The 17,664-nt window shown below is 41.6% G+C and overlaps 1 protein-coding gene across 1 annotated transcript in view; it reads right to left on the bottom strand.

Moving 5' to 3' along the window:
- Positions 1 to 10,863, bottom strand: part of Arsj (arylsulfatase family member J) — a 77,676-nt gene extending 66,813 nt beyond the window's left edge. The window contains exon 1 of the mRNA XM_051165625.1: positions 9,559 to 10,863. Within this exon, the coding sequence (XP_051021582.1) occupies positions 9,559 to 9,941 (383 nt within the window). The 5' untranslated portion in view covers positions 9,942 to 10,863. The remainder of the gene's footprint in view (positions 1 to 9,558) is intronic.
- Between the last annotated feature and the right edge of the window lie 6,801 nt (positions 10,864 to 17,664).

The raw sequence follows: 17,664 nt of genomic DNA, 5'->3' as shown, positions 1-17,664 counted from the left end.
CAACCGAGCTACAAACTCTTCTTTCTACAAGTGACCCACCTGTAAGATGCATTACCGCAATTGTGGCACAAAGCGTGTGGAACTTACCAACCCCTTTTGATTGGGTTTGAAGCTCACTGAATGAGTGAAACCCATCATCAATGCTGCATGGGTGGCCAAGAACCGGAGACTAGATAGCCCATTTAGAGGAAAACAAATACTACTGTTCTAATAAAGGAACATAGCAATAAGATGGCTCTTAACAATGTTCTGCTCTATCCATAGATTAGTGTCTTTTCAACCACCACCAGAGAAGCTTCCCTGCAGTAGATTTCAACTAATACAGAGACCCAGAGTTAGATATTGTGCAAAGAGTGAGAGATCTTGGAACACCCAGTCCAAAATAGCATGCCTCTATCAATTCCCTTCACTCAGGGCTCAGGGAAGCCTGGTAAAGAGAAAGCAAAACGATTGTAAGAGTCAGATGGAATGGATGATATAAGCTATCAAGGCCTTCCAAATACAGCAGGACCTGTGCGTATACCTATGAACTCACAGAGATTGTGGCAGCATGCACAGAGCCTGCATGGGTCTGGGCCTGATGGGGTCCCAGCACTGGGAGTGGAATTGGACACAAATGTCCATCCCTAAGACCATAGCTATCTTCAATTGGTAATTGTTTGCAAATGAAATTTTAATTTTCTTCTGTAGAGTCTCACTGTGTATATAAACCACACTTAGGGCTGGCCCCATGCCTAGCAGCATGAGGTCAAAAGAAAACAAACTCAGTGGCATTTTTGAGGCTCTTTGCCTCATAATAATTTATCAGGCTTTTCCTTGTTTTTCTTTCCTGTCCAATATATATATATATTATGGTTTCTAATTTTTCTATGGGATCTCTGTGTGTGTAAATGTGTGTATTTCTGCATCTACATGTATTACTTGAGCTTTTGCTTTTGCCTTTTTTCTTCTGTTTGTTTTGTCCTATTCTGGTTTGTTTATTATTATTGTTATTATTATTATTATTGTTATATTAATTATCATTAATTACTCATTAGTATCCTAATGAGAAAGAGAAAGAAGGGATGTGAATTTTAGTGGGTAAGAGTTGAGAAACTGGGTAGGGGGAACTGTAATCAGAATATATTTTATTAAAAAATCCTTTTTCTTTTTCTTTTTTTAATTGGGGACTATTAATGTTTGATTCCATTGCCTACCAGAGGGCAATAAATAATTGTTTATCCAACTATTCCTTCTTTCATTCTTCACATATTTTCTTAGCGCCTATGAGTTCAGACCCCTGGGCTGGGTACTGTGAAATTTATGGAGTTATAAATCAGAGTCTTGCTTTTCAGGGGGGCAGCAATGGAGGTAAAAGGCTTCCATAGAGCTGTAAAGGAGTGGAAAATCATGCCTAATAAGACAGTCAGAGACAGAACTGTGAAAGGTCACTGTTAGGATAAATTATTTCTGGCGAAGGACTCATGCGAAGCTGTATGAGGAATGTAGGGTTTTTTTTTTTTTTTTGCTGAATCTTAAGGAGTGGTTGGCATTTGGGCAACCAGTGAAAAGGTGTGAATTCCAGAAGTGAAGCAAAGAGAGGGGGCCCTCCTAAAGGCCCCTAGAAACTCGGAGCCATCCATCGCTTCCTCTGGTGTAGCGAGTACAGAAGCTGAAGAAACTGCTTGATGACTGGACTAAGATGTGCCTACAGCTTATGTGGCAGGCAGAAAGTACTGCAGAAAGCCTGGAGGGCTTTGATGGAGGCACGCAGTTCAAGCCTAAATACATGCTCCTCAGTTTAGAAGCTATGCAATCATGGCCGGCTTATATAACTCCCCTAAATTTTTAATATTCTACGCATAAAATGAGAACATTTGTTAAATATTTTATTAATGTTTTCAAATATTGCGTGTGCAGATTAAAAGGCAGGATGCTTGAAAAGGAAAAAAAGCACATGAAAGCCCTCAGAGAAAATTAATTTCTTTTCTCCTTTTTTGGTGCACTGGGGAGCCAAGGGTGGTGTTTGCCGAAGGGGCTCTTCTGATGAGTTTCATGTTTTAGTAAAGCAAATGTATTGGATGAACTCGAAGAGAGCTGGGGTAAAGGGTAGAAGATGAGAGACAGGGCAGTTTCCTTCTTTTAATTACAATAGCGCACACGGAGAAATGGATGCCTCAAAGAAACACCACTGCTGGGAATGTTTAGTATCTAGACTGCTAAAAGACCATTTCATCAAACTAATTACATCAGAGTAAAATACCCTCAGAGTGAGATGAAATAAAAATTATCTGTAGAATTTTGCTGGACATTTTTTCTTTCAGCTTAGTTCTCTGCAGCGGACTCCATTTCAGCCTCCAGGAATAGCACTTTATGAAACTCAACACTCTTACCTGGACAGATACCTATCCAAATGATGACTGTGCCTAATTTAAACATGTCTTGGAGGTTCATTTAAAATTGGGCACTTTGATCATCACTGAGTGCCACTAGCCTAATTAACCAGCACTTCTGCTTTCAGACAGTCTAAGTCGAGTAAGAATAGGCAGCGGTCTGCTGGATGGCCTTGGCATTGGGCTTTTCTTTATGGACTGTCTCTATGAGGTTTGAAAGCCATGCTCCACTTGTTATATTCATTCTATATTGGTGAAATAAGACTTGAGCAAGATTCTTTTAGCCCATGTAGCCTTGGCTGTCCTGGACTGGTTTTGTAGACCAGGCTGGCCTCTAACTCACAGAGATCTGCCTGCTTCTTCCTCCCTGAGTGTTGAGATTAAAGCCATGCACCGTCATGTACAGCTAGATTCTTATTTCTTATTGACAGATAATGATAAACATCTATATTTTTGCAGCTGTCTAAGCATTAGCTAAATATCTCTGAAAGCAATAGTGAATATATTAAGGTTCTCTGGGTACACAACACTACTTACAGCTAGGGTTTTAATCAAGTACATACAAGTGGAAGCATGCATGACCTTGATGTTGACAATGTAGGTTGTTGGGAAGTGTGTGTGTGTGTGTGTGTGTGTGTGTGTGTGTGTGTGCACGTGCATGCGCAAGGATATAGAGTGAACTAATTAAATCTGTTTCCCTAGGATTCCTCCTGTCACTTTCAGATGAGAGTGACTACTAAATACAGTTGCTTTTCCAGGCAGTTGCAAGTCTGTAAATCTCCTGAAGACACACCCTAGCTTTGGAGCCCTTGGCAAGTCGACAGAGGAGCTCTCTGGATCCATATCTGTTGGGACAAGTTGAAATCCCCAGAACTCATGGCTGTGCACACAACTGTGCAGTGTGACTGCCATTGTTCATGACGGACACTTGGAAGGCACAACTTTATTTAGCTTCAGAGGGAGGCTGCCAATAAAGCCAAACTCTTAGAGTTTCCTACGAAAGCTTCTGAAAATCTCATCATGTTTTTGGTGCTGTGTGTAAACTTCGTCATAATTCAAGTCTTCCCGACACATCTGCTTTCACTTTGATTCTACTCCATGTATCGCTATGTTCTCTACTTTGATCCAACTTCTCCTGTGCTTACTCTCCAGTCCATTCCAAAGAACCCTCTATTGACAGTTTGCGCTGAAGAAATCCCTCTTGACCTTAGCATGACCCTGAACAGTCCCTCTTTTCACTCAAATTCGTTAGTCTTTGTCCGTATAACACTATCAGCTCTAGACTGGCCCTTCACTCCACTTCACTTCTCACAGAATCTGAGGCTGGACTAGGAAGGCATCTTCTTAGTTCCTCATTACACTTCCTACCACCTGTTCCTCTTGTCTCCCTCAGACGTTAAGTCCCTTAAAAAAGCAGTCGGAAAGACCAGACTCCAGCTAACTCCTGGCACCACCCCATATCCCATAGATGTAGACCATCCTCGTCCTCCTAGCACTGTCCTTTTCACTATGGTTGTTCTTATAATTTTTAATGATTTAAGTATCCCTGTGAATGTGGTGTTCAGCACCTTCATAGCTTCTTCCCTTGCAATGACATCACCCTCTGTCGCACCTTCACCCTCACTTCTCCATCATTTGTGAACAATACACTAGTTAGAATTTTGTCCCATCATCATGAGCTTACTCACTCCCTGATTCCTATCCTTTCACTTAGCAGTCTACTCTCTTAGTGCTCACCCAGAATCTCAGTCCATGTAGAGTCTGAACATAAACTCTCTGTACTTCTTTTTCTTTCCACAGTCACTATGGATTAAAAAAATAATAATAATCCAACTCTGCAATCAAGGTGCTTCTCCATATAGCACCTGAGTACGGCAGGGTAAAAGCAACTATACTGATGCTGTCAAAAAAAAAAAAAAAAAAAAAAAAGGCCACAAAGCTCAGGTGGGTTTCGGGACTGCTAGCTCTCTGTCGGCATTCCCTGCTCATCCACTTTCCACTCCCCTAGAAAACATTTTATATCCAACTCTCTCAAATACCTACATCTTAATTAATTCTCAGTGGCTGATCTCACTTTGCATGTATTTGGAAAGCAGAACGATTCCAAAGTGGGTCCTTCATAGTCCCCAAATCAAACCTTCCAATCTATTTGCACTTCATAATTATCTTCACTCTTATTACAGTGAATGAAGTGGTAACGAACAGCCAAGGTGACTTTGAGGAACATTTAAGAGGACTTACATTCTAGACATGAACATTTGTCATACAACTATGTTTAAGAGAAGGCACCATTGGATAAAAGCATCGTCATTAGAACAGAAGAGGTCAGAAATGGATCAAATGTGACAGCAGTGATGAAGATGATTCTGCAATGCTATGAGAAAGTGTGCTCTTAAAATTCTCCCTCTCCCTCCCTCCCTCCCTTTCTGTCTCTCCCCCTCTCTGTGTGTGTATGTGTGTGTATTTCAGCCACTTGTGTTTCTTGACTTGTTTATGGAGAATAGAGAATAATTCCTGTGTATCCTTTGGGACTCAATTCTCTCCTGCCACCTTGTGGGTTCTGGGGATTGAATTTGGGTTGTCAGTCCAAATGGACAGACATAGGAAAATGAATACTTTGGAACTCAGATTTGCTACTGCATTAAAAATTAATCCCAGTTGATCTAAAGACAAAAACAGAGCAATAGAATATTTACGAGGTAAAGCCCATTGTGATGATATGGTCTAGGTAAGATGCTCTTAAATCAGCACAGCAAGGAAAAGAAAATAAACTGAACAGAAATAAAATTAAAACCTAGTCATTAAAAAAACCACATTACTATAATTATGTGAGTGGGAAAGAAAGCTACAAAGTGGAAAATCTGTGCAATACAAATAGCTGACAAAGGAAAAGATTATATAAATAATTATCACAGTCCATAAAAGAACAAATAGTCACCTAAGCAGAAAGTAAAGCAATTATTTGCGCACACACTTATTAAAAGACATTTGACGTTATTAGTTATTATGAAAATGCAAATTTCAAACAGGACAGCATACCAATGTACAATGACCATAGTGCCTAAAATGAAAAGAAACAATAACAAATGTCGGCATAGATGGGGCTTTTCACACAGTTGCCACGATAGTTCAAGCAAGCCCATAATCATCACTTTGGGAACTGTTACGCAGTAGCTGCAAAAGCTGAACACCCACATGCCTGCACCTCAGCAATTGTACCTGATGAACTCACAAGAGGAGTCCAAAGATATGCTTATCAAAGCATGAGCAAGTATGTTTATGGCAGCATATTCCTAATGGTTCCAAACTGGAAAACAGCAACATCCTTGATGGTAGAATGGGTAAACAAATTGCAGCATATTTACACAAAGGATCATTATCCAACAATAGGATTTAGCAAATCGCATCAATCGCCAATGATATAGAAAAAGTCGTAAGACTAAAAGCACAGAGTAATTTTGAGATAAATTCAAATCGTATTTCCAGTCTTTCCTTAAGTCTTCAGAACCTCGTGTCTAATGCTTGTAAAGCCCATATTTCTTTCAGACTACATCGGCTTTTTTTTTTCAAGAAAAGATCATCCAGATTGAGGTAACCCACACTCAGAAACATATATGTGGTATATACTCACTTACAAGTGGATATAACCCAACATAGATGTCCGCTGAGAGACTCTACCAGCAGGAGATTGGGACAGATACTGGGACTTGAAGATGAACTCTGTGAAAAGTGCTGAGAGTTGTATGGAAGACTGGGGGAATGGAAGGACCAGGAGGGGTCAGGAGCTCTGCAGGGAGACCATCAAGGCCTGAGGATCTGGACCCAAAGGGGGCCTGCACAAACCGATGCATCAACCAAGGACATTGCATGCAGAGAACCAAGACCCCTGTTCAGATATAGCTGATGGATGGTTAATTCTCCACATTGGGGTGTGGGATGCTGCCAGTGAACCTCTAACATGCACTCTGGTGCCCTTGATTTAATCACTGCCCCTTGGCATGACTGCCTCGTGGATACACAGAGGAAGGGGATGCAGGCTATCTGGATGAGACCTGATAGGCTGAGGCTGGACAGTGGGGGAGGAGGGCCCACCTGTCAAAGGACCAGGGGAGGAGAATAGGGAAGAAGAGAGAGGGAGGGTGGGAACAAGAAGATAAGAGCAAGGAGATAGCAATTGGGAGGTAAAGTGAATAAATTATAATAAATAAAATATGAAATGAAAAAAAAGAAGAAGGGCTATTATTTCTCTGTGCCACCACTTGGAACACTTACTTGATAATAGTAAATAAAGGTACCTTGCAATTGATTGGACACAGGCAACCACTTTCTCAATTAGCCTCTATGTCATCAGACTAACTCTGAACATCCATTGAGAATACTGCATCATTACCTCTCTTGGACTCTTACCAAATCTATATGAAACAGGAACAACAGAAGCAGCAATGTTACAGAACTGTTGTAAGAATTAAATAAGATGGTATGTTTACTAATGGTATCTCTGTAGGTGCTCGCATTTAATACAGATGCTTTTTAATTCACCATAAACACCACTAGCATCAGAATAATCTGACATGCTCATAAAATTACTGGCAATTTCTTGGCACGCCGAATGGTGGATAGGCCCGTATTTTGTATTTTTGACTGGCATTTGAGGTCATTCATGCTGCTCACTTGAGTTGGAGAACTACAGCCTACAGATCGAGTTTCCTCGGTTGATCTTCGCAGTTTGCATCCAATAGTCCGCATGCAGCGAATGCATCCTGACAACATGACTGATACTCAGTGTTGCCAGAGTGGCATAACGCGGATTATAAAAGGAATTTGTTACGTAGCTGTGTAGCATTAAGAGAAAGTTTCACATTTCAATTGCGGAAAACCATAAACAAAAGCATTGTTGTGTTAACGGTATCAGAAGTTAAGTCAGCTCCAGCCATATGGTTCCCCTCAAGTCATGTATAGATATTTGATTTCTCTCACATTTCACATAACCTATTTTCCTCTCTAAATAATCCACCCCACTGGGACTTTTATTCCTTCCTTTTTTTTCTTTAGAGGATGCAGAAAGCACAAACGCATTCTCACAGACAGGCTAAGTACCCTGTTCTCTGGGCCTGAAGTGTTCGTATTAAGCCTAGAACTAGACATTCTTCTTCTTCTTCTTTTTTTTTTTTTTTTTTTTGAAATAGACATTCTTGACTAGTTTCTTTTCTTACTTCCGTGTTCATTTATAGGAAAGTCCCAGGGAGGACTTCAAGTAAGATATCTCTCTCTGCTTAACTTAAGTAGAAATCTGTACCAAATCACAGTAGCTATTTGAGCTTCTTTTTTTGGTCTCCAAAACAATTATGCAACTTATTGCACTGAATGAAAAATCTTAGTAGGAAGCAACATCTTGTCATTGGATGTTTGTTTGTGCTGACAGTGATGAATCAGCCTTTGATTAAGAAAAAAAAAAAAAAAAAAAAAAAAAACCAAGAGTTATTTCTGGCTCCATTCTGTTCCAACTTATTCAGTAAACTTCAAGGTAACTGATAAAGGTAGACTAGATATTCTATTGGTATAAGGTGTTTTCAAATCTCCTCCCTTTAGGAAAAAGTCTTGAACATGCTTTACTATAGAAAGTAAGTTCATGGATTCAGGTTCATATTTTTTCAACTTACTGTTGGCTCTCTGTGCAAATCTGAATTCTCTAAATAAACTGATGTGTCTGTATGACATGTTCATCCCATGAGCCAAGGATAACAATAGTTGGGAATAGAGATGAATAATTTAACTGTTGCAGAAATATCAAATCCTCTTGACTTTATGATGCAATGATTAATCTTGAAAATGACTCTGAAGGACACCGACCTGTCCCTCTCCCCTTGCCTCCTCTTCCTCCTCCTCCTCCTCTTCTCCTTCTTTAATTAAAAAAACAAAAACAAAAACAAAACAAAACAAAAAAACTTTTGAGACAGGCTTTCACCTTGTAGCTCTGGCTGGCCAGGAACTCACTATGTAGACTAGACAGACATCAAAATGTCAGAGATCTGCCTGTCTCCGCACCTTGAGTGCTGGGGTTAAAGGTGTGTACCACCATGCCCTGCTCTCTACCTCTTCTCTCTGAGGCCGCAAAACGTTATTTTCTGGCAGTGATGATAAATTTTGACAGTTTGCTAAGCAGTGGAAATTATGCTGTAAGCAAAAGTCGTTGCAAGACAGAGATTCCTACGAAATGTTGAAGTCTTAATTTTTCCAGACTGGTTACTGGCTATCCTTACAGGGTCCAATTCCAAGAACAACTTCACTTGAAGCAAGGGTTTTCTGTCTTGAAACCAAAATCATAAAGCACATAGGTCGAAGACTTCAGCTATTCAGGAGTACCTTGGCCCCTTGACCCTTTTGCTTTACCTTCTAAACCAAACTCGCGGCATGAAAACAAGTAACAACCATGTATATTCTAACAAAAAAGAATTGTACGAACCACTTAAGAAGACGAGCTATTTAGCAGACTCCTGACAACGTTAAGAACATTTCTCAGTCTTAGTGGCTCAGAACCCTTCCCCACACCAGAGCAACAGCCACAGCAAATCTCAGTAAACTCCACTGCATTTTGAGAACTGCCTTGGCAGTCAGATATGACACCATGAGAGAAAATCACCCAGCAAATATGCAGGTGGAGTCATCTTCCACACCCAGCACAGTCCATGTCACTCCCACAGTCCCTCCAGCCCTGCTTTTGTGGCTTCTGTACTCTGTTATCAACTGGGGTTATTATCATAGAATTCGAGCTTCTGTAACAAACTAAGAGTTGCAAACGACACTTTTGCTCCCTGAATTTTATTCTGATACCTGAAACAAAATGTGAATGTGGGTGAAAATTGAAACGGATTTGGGAGCAGCACCCATGGAGTTCTTTGGTTGGTGGATGAGTGTAAAACCCTGACACCATTCAAAAGCTCACAGCGGGCTGTCAGGGAAAGGAAAAGAAGAGTAGTGCCTGGGTATTGACATTGATGATGACAGACCATTCATTCATTCATTCATTCATTCATTCATTCATTCGTTTGTTCGTTCTTTCATTTATTTGTTCACTAGTTGGATTGTTTACCCCATCCTTTCTGTTCCTCTCTTAAATTAGAAACCAGTTTTAAATAAAGGCTTACGCTTTTTTTCCCAAGTAATAAATAGAAGTGGTAACACTTACTTTCCGGTAATAAACTGGCTCCTGGACGGTGTGCAAATAGGCTGGACGTAATAGTTCTCTAATTTAACTCCCTCTGCTGCGAGTTTGTCGAGAGTGGGCGTCTTTATCTCAGATCCATGGTAACCCACATCTCTAAATCCCTGATCGTCAGCTAAGATGAAAATGAGATGGGGCCGGGAGGTGGCCGCTGTACCTGGTTCAGGTCTCTCTGCGGCTTGAGCTCTCACAGACCCTTCGTCTTCTAAGGCCTGGCCCCAGCACAGGTAGCCATAGGTGAGCAGGCTCAGGACCCAGACGCCTGCCAGGGCACCCATCGCTACCATCTTTCCAGGCCAGACCCAGGCCTGCGGGTCCAGAGGCTCCGGGCTGTCCCTGGGGGCCATTCACTCTGGTCCCAGCGGAGACTCCACAAGCACAGCCCTGCCCCCTTTGCTGCTGCTGGCACACTCATACATGCAGAGGAGGTAGATGCCGCTGAAGGCTGTAAGGAAATCCTGCTCCCCTCCCAGCTGTCACCACGTACCACAACTTCAATCCTCTGGAGGTGATGGCTTAACCCGTGGACTTGGACGCTGCAAAAACACTAGAAGGGAGCAGAGGTGCTCTCCATCATATTACACATTTTTTCCCTCCTAGCACTACCCAGCAGCTTCCACAAAAAAGTTAGTATCTTCACTTACAAGTTCTCATGAAGTAAAAAATAAATAAATAAAAGAAGAACATCACCACCAACAACAACCAAGAGAAGCACTGATAACCTCACAGGACAAGGACAGTTGGTGGCCACACCATCCTGCACATCTTCAGGGAGCCAGGGTGTGTCCATGCGCTGGCAGGCACCAGGGGGTTGAGACTGACATTGGTCCAGTTTCCGGGGCACTCGGGAAGTCTTGCCAAGTTGTCCTGAGCTTCTCGGTGCATGACAGGCTGAGCCGAGGGGACGTGCTTCAGGCTGGCCGCTTTCTCCACTTTTTTCAGGGCTATTTCCCCATCTTCCGCTGTGCGTTTGTCAATCTCACTAACCCCTTCTCCAGGCCCCGTTGTGAGAAAGGATCCAGCCGGCCTTCCGCCTCTTTGGCAATTCCTTCTCTGCCCCACAGAGCTTGGGGACACTCAAGGCGTCCCTGCCAGTGATCGTTTAAACACACGTGTCCCCTATGGGCGCTGCAGCTGCTCCCGCGTGCGCTTGGGTGGCTGACTTAGTTCTAGCCATCTGTGGCTTCTTCCTGTACTCGCCAGGCAGTCGCAGCCTGGGAGATCCGTGCTTGTTGGCTGAGGGCGGGGCCCAGGCCAAGGAGGCGCTGCCTCTCGCCCTCCTTTTTACAAGGGGGGGAAAAAAAGGACCTGGGAAGGGCGGTTTCGCTGCAGGGCTACTCCCAGGGGGACACCCCGGTGCAGGTGAAAGACAGTCTTTCAGTGGCTCTATCCACGGACAGCCCTCTTGCCCATCTCTGAAACTTTGAAAGCTGCTCGAGCAAGTGAAAGAAAAGCAGGAGAATCAACAGATGGCACAGCACACTCTTCCGTTGGTTTTCCTTCATTGCTTGCCAGACTCCCTTTTCCTATTTCTCCCTGCCTTTGCCGTTTTTCTTTCTTTCTTTCTTTCCTTCTTTCTTTCTTTCTTTCTTTCTTTCTTTCCTTCTTTCTTTCTTTCTTTTCTTTCTTTCTTTCTTTCTTCTTTCTTTTTTTCTTTCTTTCTTTCTTCTTTCTTTCTTTCTCGTTCTTCTTTTCTTTTCTTTCTTTTCTTTTTCCTTTCTTCTTTTCTTTTTCTTTTCTTTCTCTTTCTTTCTTCCTTCTTTCTTTCTTTCTTTCTTTCTTTCTTTCTTTCTTTCTTTCTTTCTTTCCCACAACTACATCTTTCAAAGCAGCACCTTTTCTATCCACAAGTGACCTTTCCAGCCTGCTTTACTCATTACTTTTTTCCTAAGTGAAGGTTGTAAGAGTGTAGGCTTTTTGCCTCTCTCCAAGTCTCCAGGGTTTTCCTGCCAAGAATATGGAGAGAGAGAGAGAGAGAGAGAGAGAGAGAGAGAGAGAGAGCGCCGATCGCCGGAGAGAGAGAGAGAGGAAAACACGGTTTGGAAGGGCATATGCGTGCAGTTTTGAGACAGAGTTTCACGTGCTGATCTGGAACTCACTGTGTGTCTGAAGATGACCCTAAGCCTCTGATCCTTCTGCCTCTACTTCCTCAGATTATACATTCAAAAATTTAGATGCACCAAGATAGGAAAGGTGTCTTCTTCAAGGCTGTCAGATACGAATAGCCAAAACACCAAAAATGCAACATTTATATAATTCCTGATTGTGTCCCAGTTCTTCTTGCCGTAGGTAATCTATTGTATGTATGTGTAATAATATAAATGTATATGTATAAAAATAATTTTAAAAAGAAGAAAATGAGAAAAAAAAAAAAAGATTTCTACAAGCCAGGTTCAAATAGTGTTGGATTAACCCCCGGCACTCACCAGCTGAACTGTGCCTACCAGCCTTTGCATTTTTGCAGCAAACATTGCTTCCTGTCTGTTATCTTGGAGTAGTCTCCTCCCACCCCTACTCCTCCTTCTCTCATTCTCTCTTCCCAATTGCTTTCTGTCTCTCTCCTCTCTCTGTGACAGAAGATTGTTTTCATTTCCTACAGTTGTACTCTTTTAAAACACTGCTCAGATGCAGGATCTCTACAGAAGAGGCACTCAATTCCAAAAGCCCTTGATATATATATATATTTTTTTTCAACACTTCTTCATTAAGCACCTACTGTAGAGTGGCATACAACATGCTAGTCTAAATATTAGTGGCTAAGTCATAATTCTGAATTTCATTTTGCTGTTACTTTTAATTCCCTGCTGCTACTACAGTTCCTGTCAAATTCCCAGACAAACTTGGTGAAATGGAAACTCAGCCCGGGACAGAATGCTGTTTCATGCAGCTAATTTTGCCAACATGTGCAGGCAGTTGCTTATTCTGGTTGCTCAGGGGAGAGATGCTGAGATTTAGAAGACACATTTAGAATTGGGAATAGCGATTCTGTGAGTTTAAATTTCCAAATATCTAAGAAGAGTCCTACTGGGTGATTAAAAGTACTGAGAGGTAGGGCTCCAGGCTTCCCTGGCTTAATGGGGAGCTAGAATGGAAAAAGATGCAAACATTCAGTCAGACCCGCTACTTTCAGCTGGACAGCTAATGAGTGACATACAAGAAGAAGAGTTGTCTTGTCTGTGTTTCTGTGTGACAATAACAATCACTCTCCAGTCTAGATTTCTGGAAAGAACTTTCTTTAAGACAACATTTATGCACTATCTCCTGTGAGCTGACCACAGTGCCTTAGACACCGACACACTTACACTTACGTGCTTGACATCTTGTCTTGATGTAGTGCCTCATATACTTCACCATCCTCCAGCAGCTCTCAGGAGCATTCTTCCATTTGTCAATATTGGAAGAGCTGGGCCAGTAACAGCAGTGGGAAGCAAGGAAGGATCTAAATTAGAATGTCTCTGCTCTGGTAGAGTCTATATTATGGTGGGGAAGAACTATCTTGCCAAATAGCACCCTCAGGCTCCAACTGTTACTGTGAGAAAGCCTTCTGGAGAAGAGAAAAAAATCATAAAAGTAAAGACACCTGACTTATGCCATCTGTAGTTAAGAGGTGAGGTAGTTCAGAGAAGTGACCATTAAACTGAAAGGATATCATGTTATTTGTTATCTTCAATTTGGATATATAAAACTGACCTCCAAGCTTCTTCTCTTCAGAAGATGATCTTACAAATGGGGATTAAAAATCATTTCCAGCCAACAAGCAACTAGGATTCTGTCATCTGTGTACTGGGATTGTAAGTGCACAGACTCAGCATTTCCTGCTATAGAATTGGGACTAAATAGTTTTACCACTCTCATAAAATGTCAAGTTGAAATATCTGTACAATTTAGTAGTTCTTTCCTCAGTTTAGAACCAATATCTGTGTGCTTAAACATCAGTTGTTTCCATGGAATCTCTTCTTAGGTTTATTTCAGCTTGGGTATACTTAATTATAAATAAGCCTCATTTAGTTATAGAATGGAGAATGGCCATATGTCTTAGTTACTTTTCTATTGTTGTGAAAAGACATCATGAACAAGACAAATTATGGAAGAAAGCATTTAATTAGAAGCTTACTTACCATTTCAAAGTGTTAGTCCATTACATCTGATCCACAAGTTGTAGGAGAGGAGGAGGAGGAGGAGGAGGAGGAGGAGGAGGAGGAGGAGGAGGAGGAGAGAGAGAGAGATAGAGAGAGAGAGAGTGAGAGAGAGAGAGAGAGAGAGAGAGAGAGAGAGAGAGAGAGAGAGAGAGAGAGAGAGAGAGAGAGAGAGAGACTAGCTGGGCCAGTACAGGAATGGAGATTAATAAGTTCCCATGATATCAGATACTGAGGAGATTCAACAGATTTGAAGAGCTTCTTCCAGACGTTTTGGACATTAGAAATGGATAGTTTTATGAGCAGGACATATCATTGTAGCATGAGCTCTTCTGGTCTGTATTTATATGAATAGAAAGAGTAAAGGAAGCTTCATCTCTTAAGTTTGACTGGTTACAATGTTCTTGCAAGATGGCTGAAATTCATGAAGCTTTAAATTTTTTTTTTTATTAGAACAAGTAGTGATGGAGTATTTAAGAAGAAACCTTAGCAATTTCCTTTTCAGGAGAGGGTTGGAGGAGTAAAGGGTGGAATCTCATGATTGCCAGAGAGTTTGAAAATTTCATGGTAATACATTCCTTGATTAAAACACAAGGCTTTGGTTATAAGAACTGACACTCATTGAAAGCAGAAAGATATTAATTGACTAAGAGGGGAGATGGATGCAAGTGTGGAAGTCCCCAGGAGAACTTTAATTTGATAATAGAAAAATAAAATAAAAAGTGAAACAAATAAGGGCAAGCCAAATAAGGCAAACAGAATAGTGTGGGGCTCTATCCAAGAACTGACTTAGGGTGTCAGATTCCCGAAGCTATAAGAGAGTCAGTAGTGAGTATGAGTGTACTGTGACCCATCAGTGAGCAGGAAAGCTAAGAAGACCACCAACAAGCAGCAAAATTAGTAGTTGGACAGATATTACTAAGAGGCATTCATGTCCAAGCTCTCCATAAAATGCAATTGCTCATATCCTGCTAATGTGAGGACAAAATTGCTTTATATTGCAAACTACATATGCTTAATATTCAAAAAGGTAATCAGATAGTATTATTGTCATTTTATTCTTCTTCTTACCCATTGATGTTTATTTTAAAATAAGCATGCACTCAGATGCTTAAAAGATATAACACATTTTAAAGGCAGGTTTAGAAGTTGAGAAAAGAATCCATTAATGACTTACAGATGAATCAAGAGGTTTAAAACATCATCAAGGCTCCACTGGGTTTATGAATACATTAAATACTTTTTAAAAAGGAAGAAATATCACAAGCATTAAATTAAAGCACAAATAATGTAAAACAGATGTTTGTCCTAATGTAGCCATCTTGACAGAGACCTCTGTGTCATTCAGCTTTGCATTGCTGTAACAAAATACCTAAAGGAAGCAATGTAAAGAGAAAAGAAGTTTCCTTTGGCCCAGTTTTGTGGAGTTCAGGCCCATGGCCCTGTTGCTCTTGTGCTGGGGGCAGAACAACACGTCATGGTGAGAATGGCTAGAACATCAGAGAGAGTGTAGAAAAATGTCAGAACGCCACAGTTCACCATTAACATGTGACCCCAGTGATCTTACACCTCCCATCAACTATCATCTCTTAATGTTTCCATCATTTCTTAATAGTGGTATTGGTTGGAGACTGATCCTCGAACTTGTAGATTCTCAGGGGATACTCATCGAAACTACTACAACACTGTACATTAAACTCAAAACTCAGTTTGAAAGTAATATTGCTTGAGTCCTTAAACACCACAGCAACAAATAGGAGCTGTCTGAATGAGACAAGAATATTTAACTCGTTGGGCTAGTCGTAGTATTTGGAACTCATCTTCTTGTCTGGGGAAGTATTTGGGCACAAGCTGTAACATTTTTTTATTTTATTATATTTACTTTACATCCAGATCACAGGCCCCTCCCTTCTCTCCTCCCAGTCCCAGACTTCCTCCTTCTTCCCCTATCCCCACTCCTCTATTCCTCAGAAAAAGGGAGTTCCTTCACATGCCCCCACCCCAGCTCATCAAGTTATATCAGGGCTGAGCACAACCTCTTCCCCTGTGGCCTGATGAGGTAGCCTGATGATCAAAAAGCAGCCAACTGAGTCCATGTCAGAGATAGCCCCTACTCCCCTTACTAGGGTACCCACATGAATCCTGAACTGCCCATTAGCTACATCTGTATAGGGAAGCCTATGTCCCGTCTATTCATGGTGCTTGGTTGGTGCTTCAGTCTTCACAAGCCCCTCTGGGCCCTGGTTAGTTGGCTATGTTGGTCTTCTTGTGGAGCACCTGTCATCTCCAGGTACTTCTCTTCCCCCCCCCACCACCTGCACCCCCACCCCACTTTTCCACAAGACTCCCTAAGCACTGCCCAATGTTTGGTTATGAATCTCTGCATCTATTTGGGTCCAGTGCGGGGTGAAGTCTCTCAGAGGACAGCTATGCTAGGCTCCTGTGTGCAAACATAGCAGAGTATTATTAATAGTGACAGCGACTGGCTCTCTCTCATGGATGGGTCTCTGGTTGGGCCAGGCATTGATTGGGCATTCCGCGCACATCTTGTAGGCAAGGTAAATTTTGGGTAGAAGTTTTTATGTGTAGGTTGGTGTTCCTCTTCCTCCATTGGAGGTTTTGCCTGGCTATAAGGGGTGACCACCTCAGTCTCCATACCCCTCCCTACTAGGAGTCTCAGCTAGAGTCCCTTTCATATCCTCTCAGGAGCCTACCCTGACACAGATCTCCAGCTTGTCCCACAGATCCCCACACATCTGCTCCTTCTCATCTCTCTCCCATCCCTACCACCTCCCACTGCCATTTTCTACACCTGGTTCCCCTCCCCACCTCCTCTCTCATCCTCTTCCCTCCCTTCATCTACGTCCTATGTCTATTTCATTTTCCCTTCTGAGGGTGATCCTAGCTTCCTCCCTTGGGTCCTAGTTAGAGCTTAGTTTCTTAGGGTTGTGATTATCCTGTATTATATGGCTAATATCCACTTATAAGTGAGTACATGTCATGTGTTTCTTTCTGGGACTGGGTTATCTCACTCAGGATGATCTTTTCTAGTTCCATCCATTTGCCTGCAATTTTCATGACTTCCTTGTTTTTAATAACTGAGTAGTATTCCATTGTATAAATGTACCATAGTTTCTTTATCCATTCTTCTAATCCCCTTTCCCTATCTTTTGGCTTCTCTACAATGATGCCTGAAAGCAGAACTCTCAATCCACACTCTGTGTCATGTACCAGCAGTGGAAGACCCTCACTTCCTGAGGTCAAAGTGGGTAGTATTATACTTAATTTGGGTTTGAGGGTAGCTGACTCCACAACAGGGTAGGAATAGGTTTGACAGCTGTAGAGTCCAGGCCCTAAACTAGTCAGACAGTAAATGCCTGATGTTTTATTCAGGAAGCAGTGAAAAAATTATATGAATTTTTAAGATATTCAGCAATGAAATATCATGACCCCTCCAGTGGAGTCTGTGTGATAAATGTAACTGCTCAACCTGAGGTGATGACCCCCACCCAGGAAGAGCCTCCTGGAATGTGTCTGATGTTCCTGCCAGGAGTAACTGATCGCAGTCTTACTCATTTGTTTTGTTTCATATCAGAACTTTTCAAATGTAATTGAGTTGCTAGGAGACACCCTAACTTGGGGCTGCAGCAAGGGTCATTCAGGCAATTTTTATCACCAAGTTCCATTCCACTTGTTAACAAAAACATGGCTAAGGATTAATCATAATTTATATTATGATGTACAAATAAAGTGTTTAAGAAAGCTCCATATAGTGCTGAGAAGAGCTAAGAAAAAGCTCTCTTGACTCACAGATGTTTAGAATAATGAGAGAACATTGACCTTTGATAAAGAGGGCATATGTGTACTGATACCAATCTAATGACTTAAGAGTGATGATTCAAGATTGATTACAATGTTATTACTCTGTATCCTG

Source organism: Acomys russatus, chromosome 23, assembly GCF_903995435.1.
Source record: "Acomys russatus chromosome 23, mAcoRus1.1, whole genome shotgun sequence".
Taxonomy (NCBI): Eukaryota; Metazoa; Chordata; class Mammalia; order Rodentia; family Muridae; genus Acomys; species Acomys russatus.
Note: the sequence above shows the minus strand (reverse complement) of the source record. Positions and strands in the feature narration are given on the sequence as shown.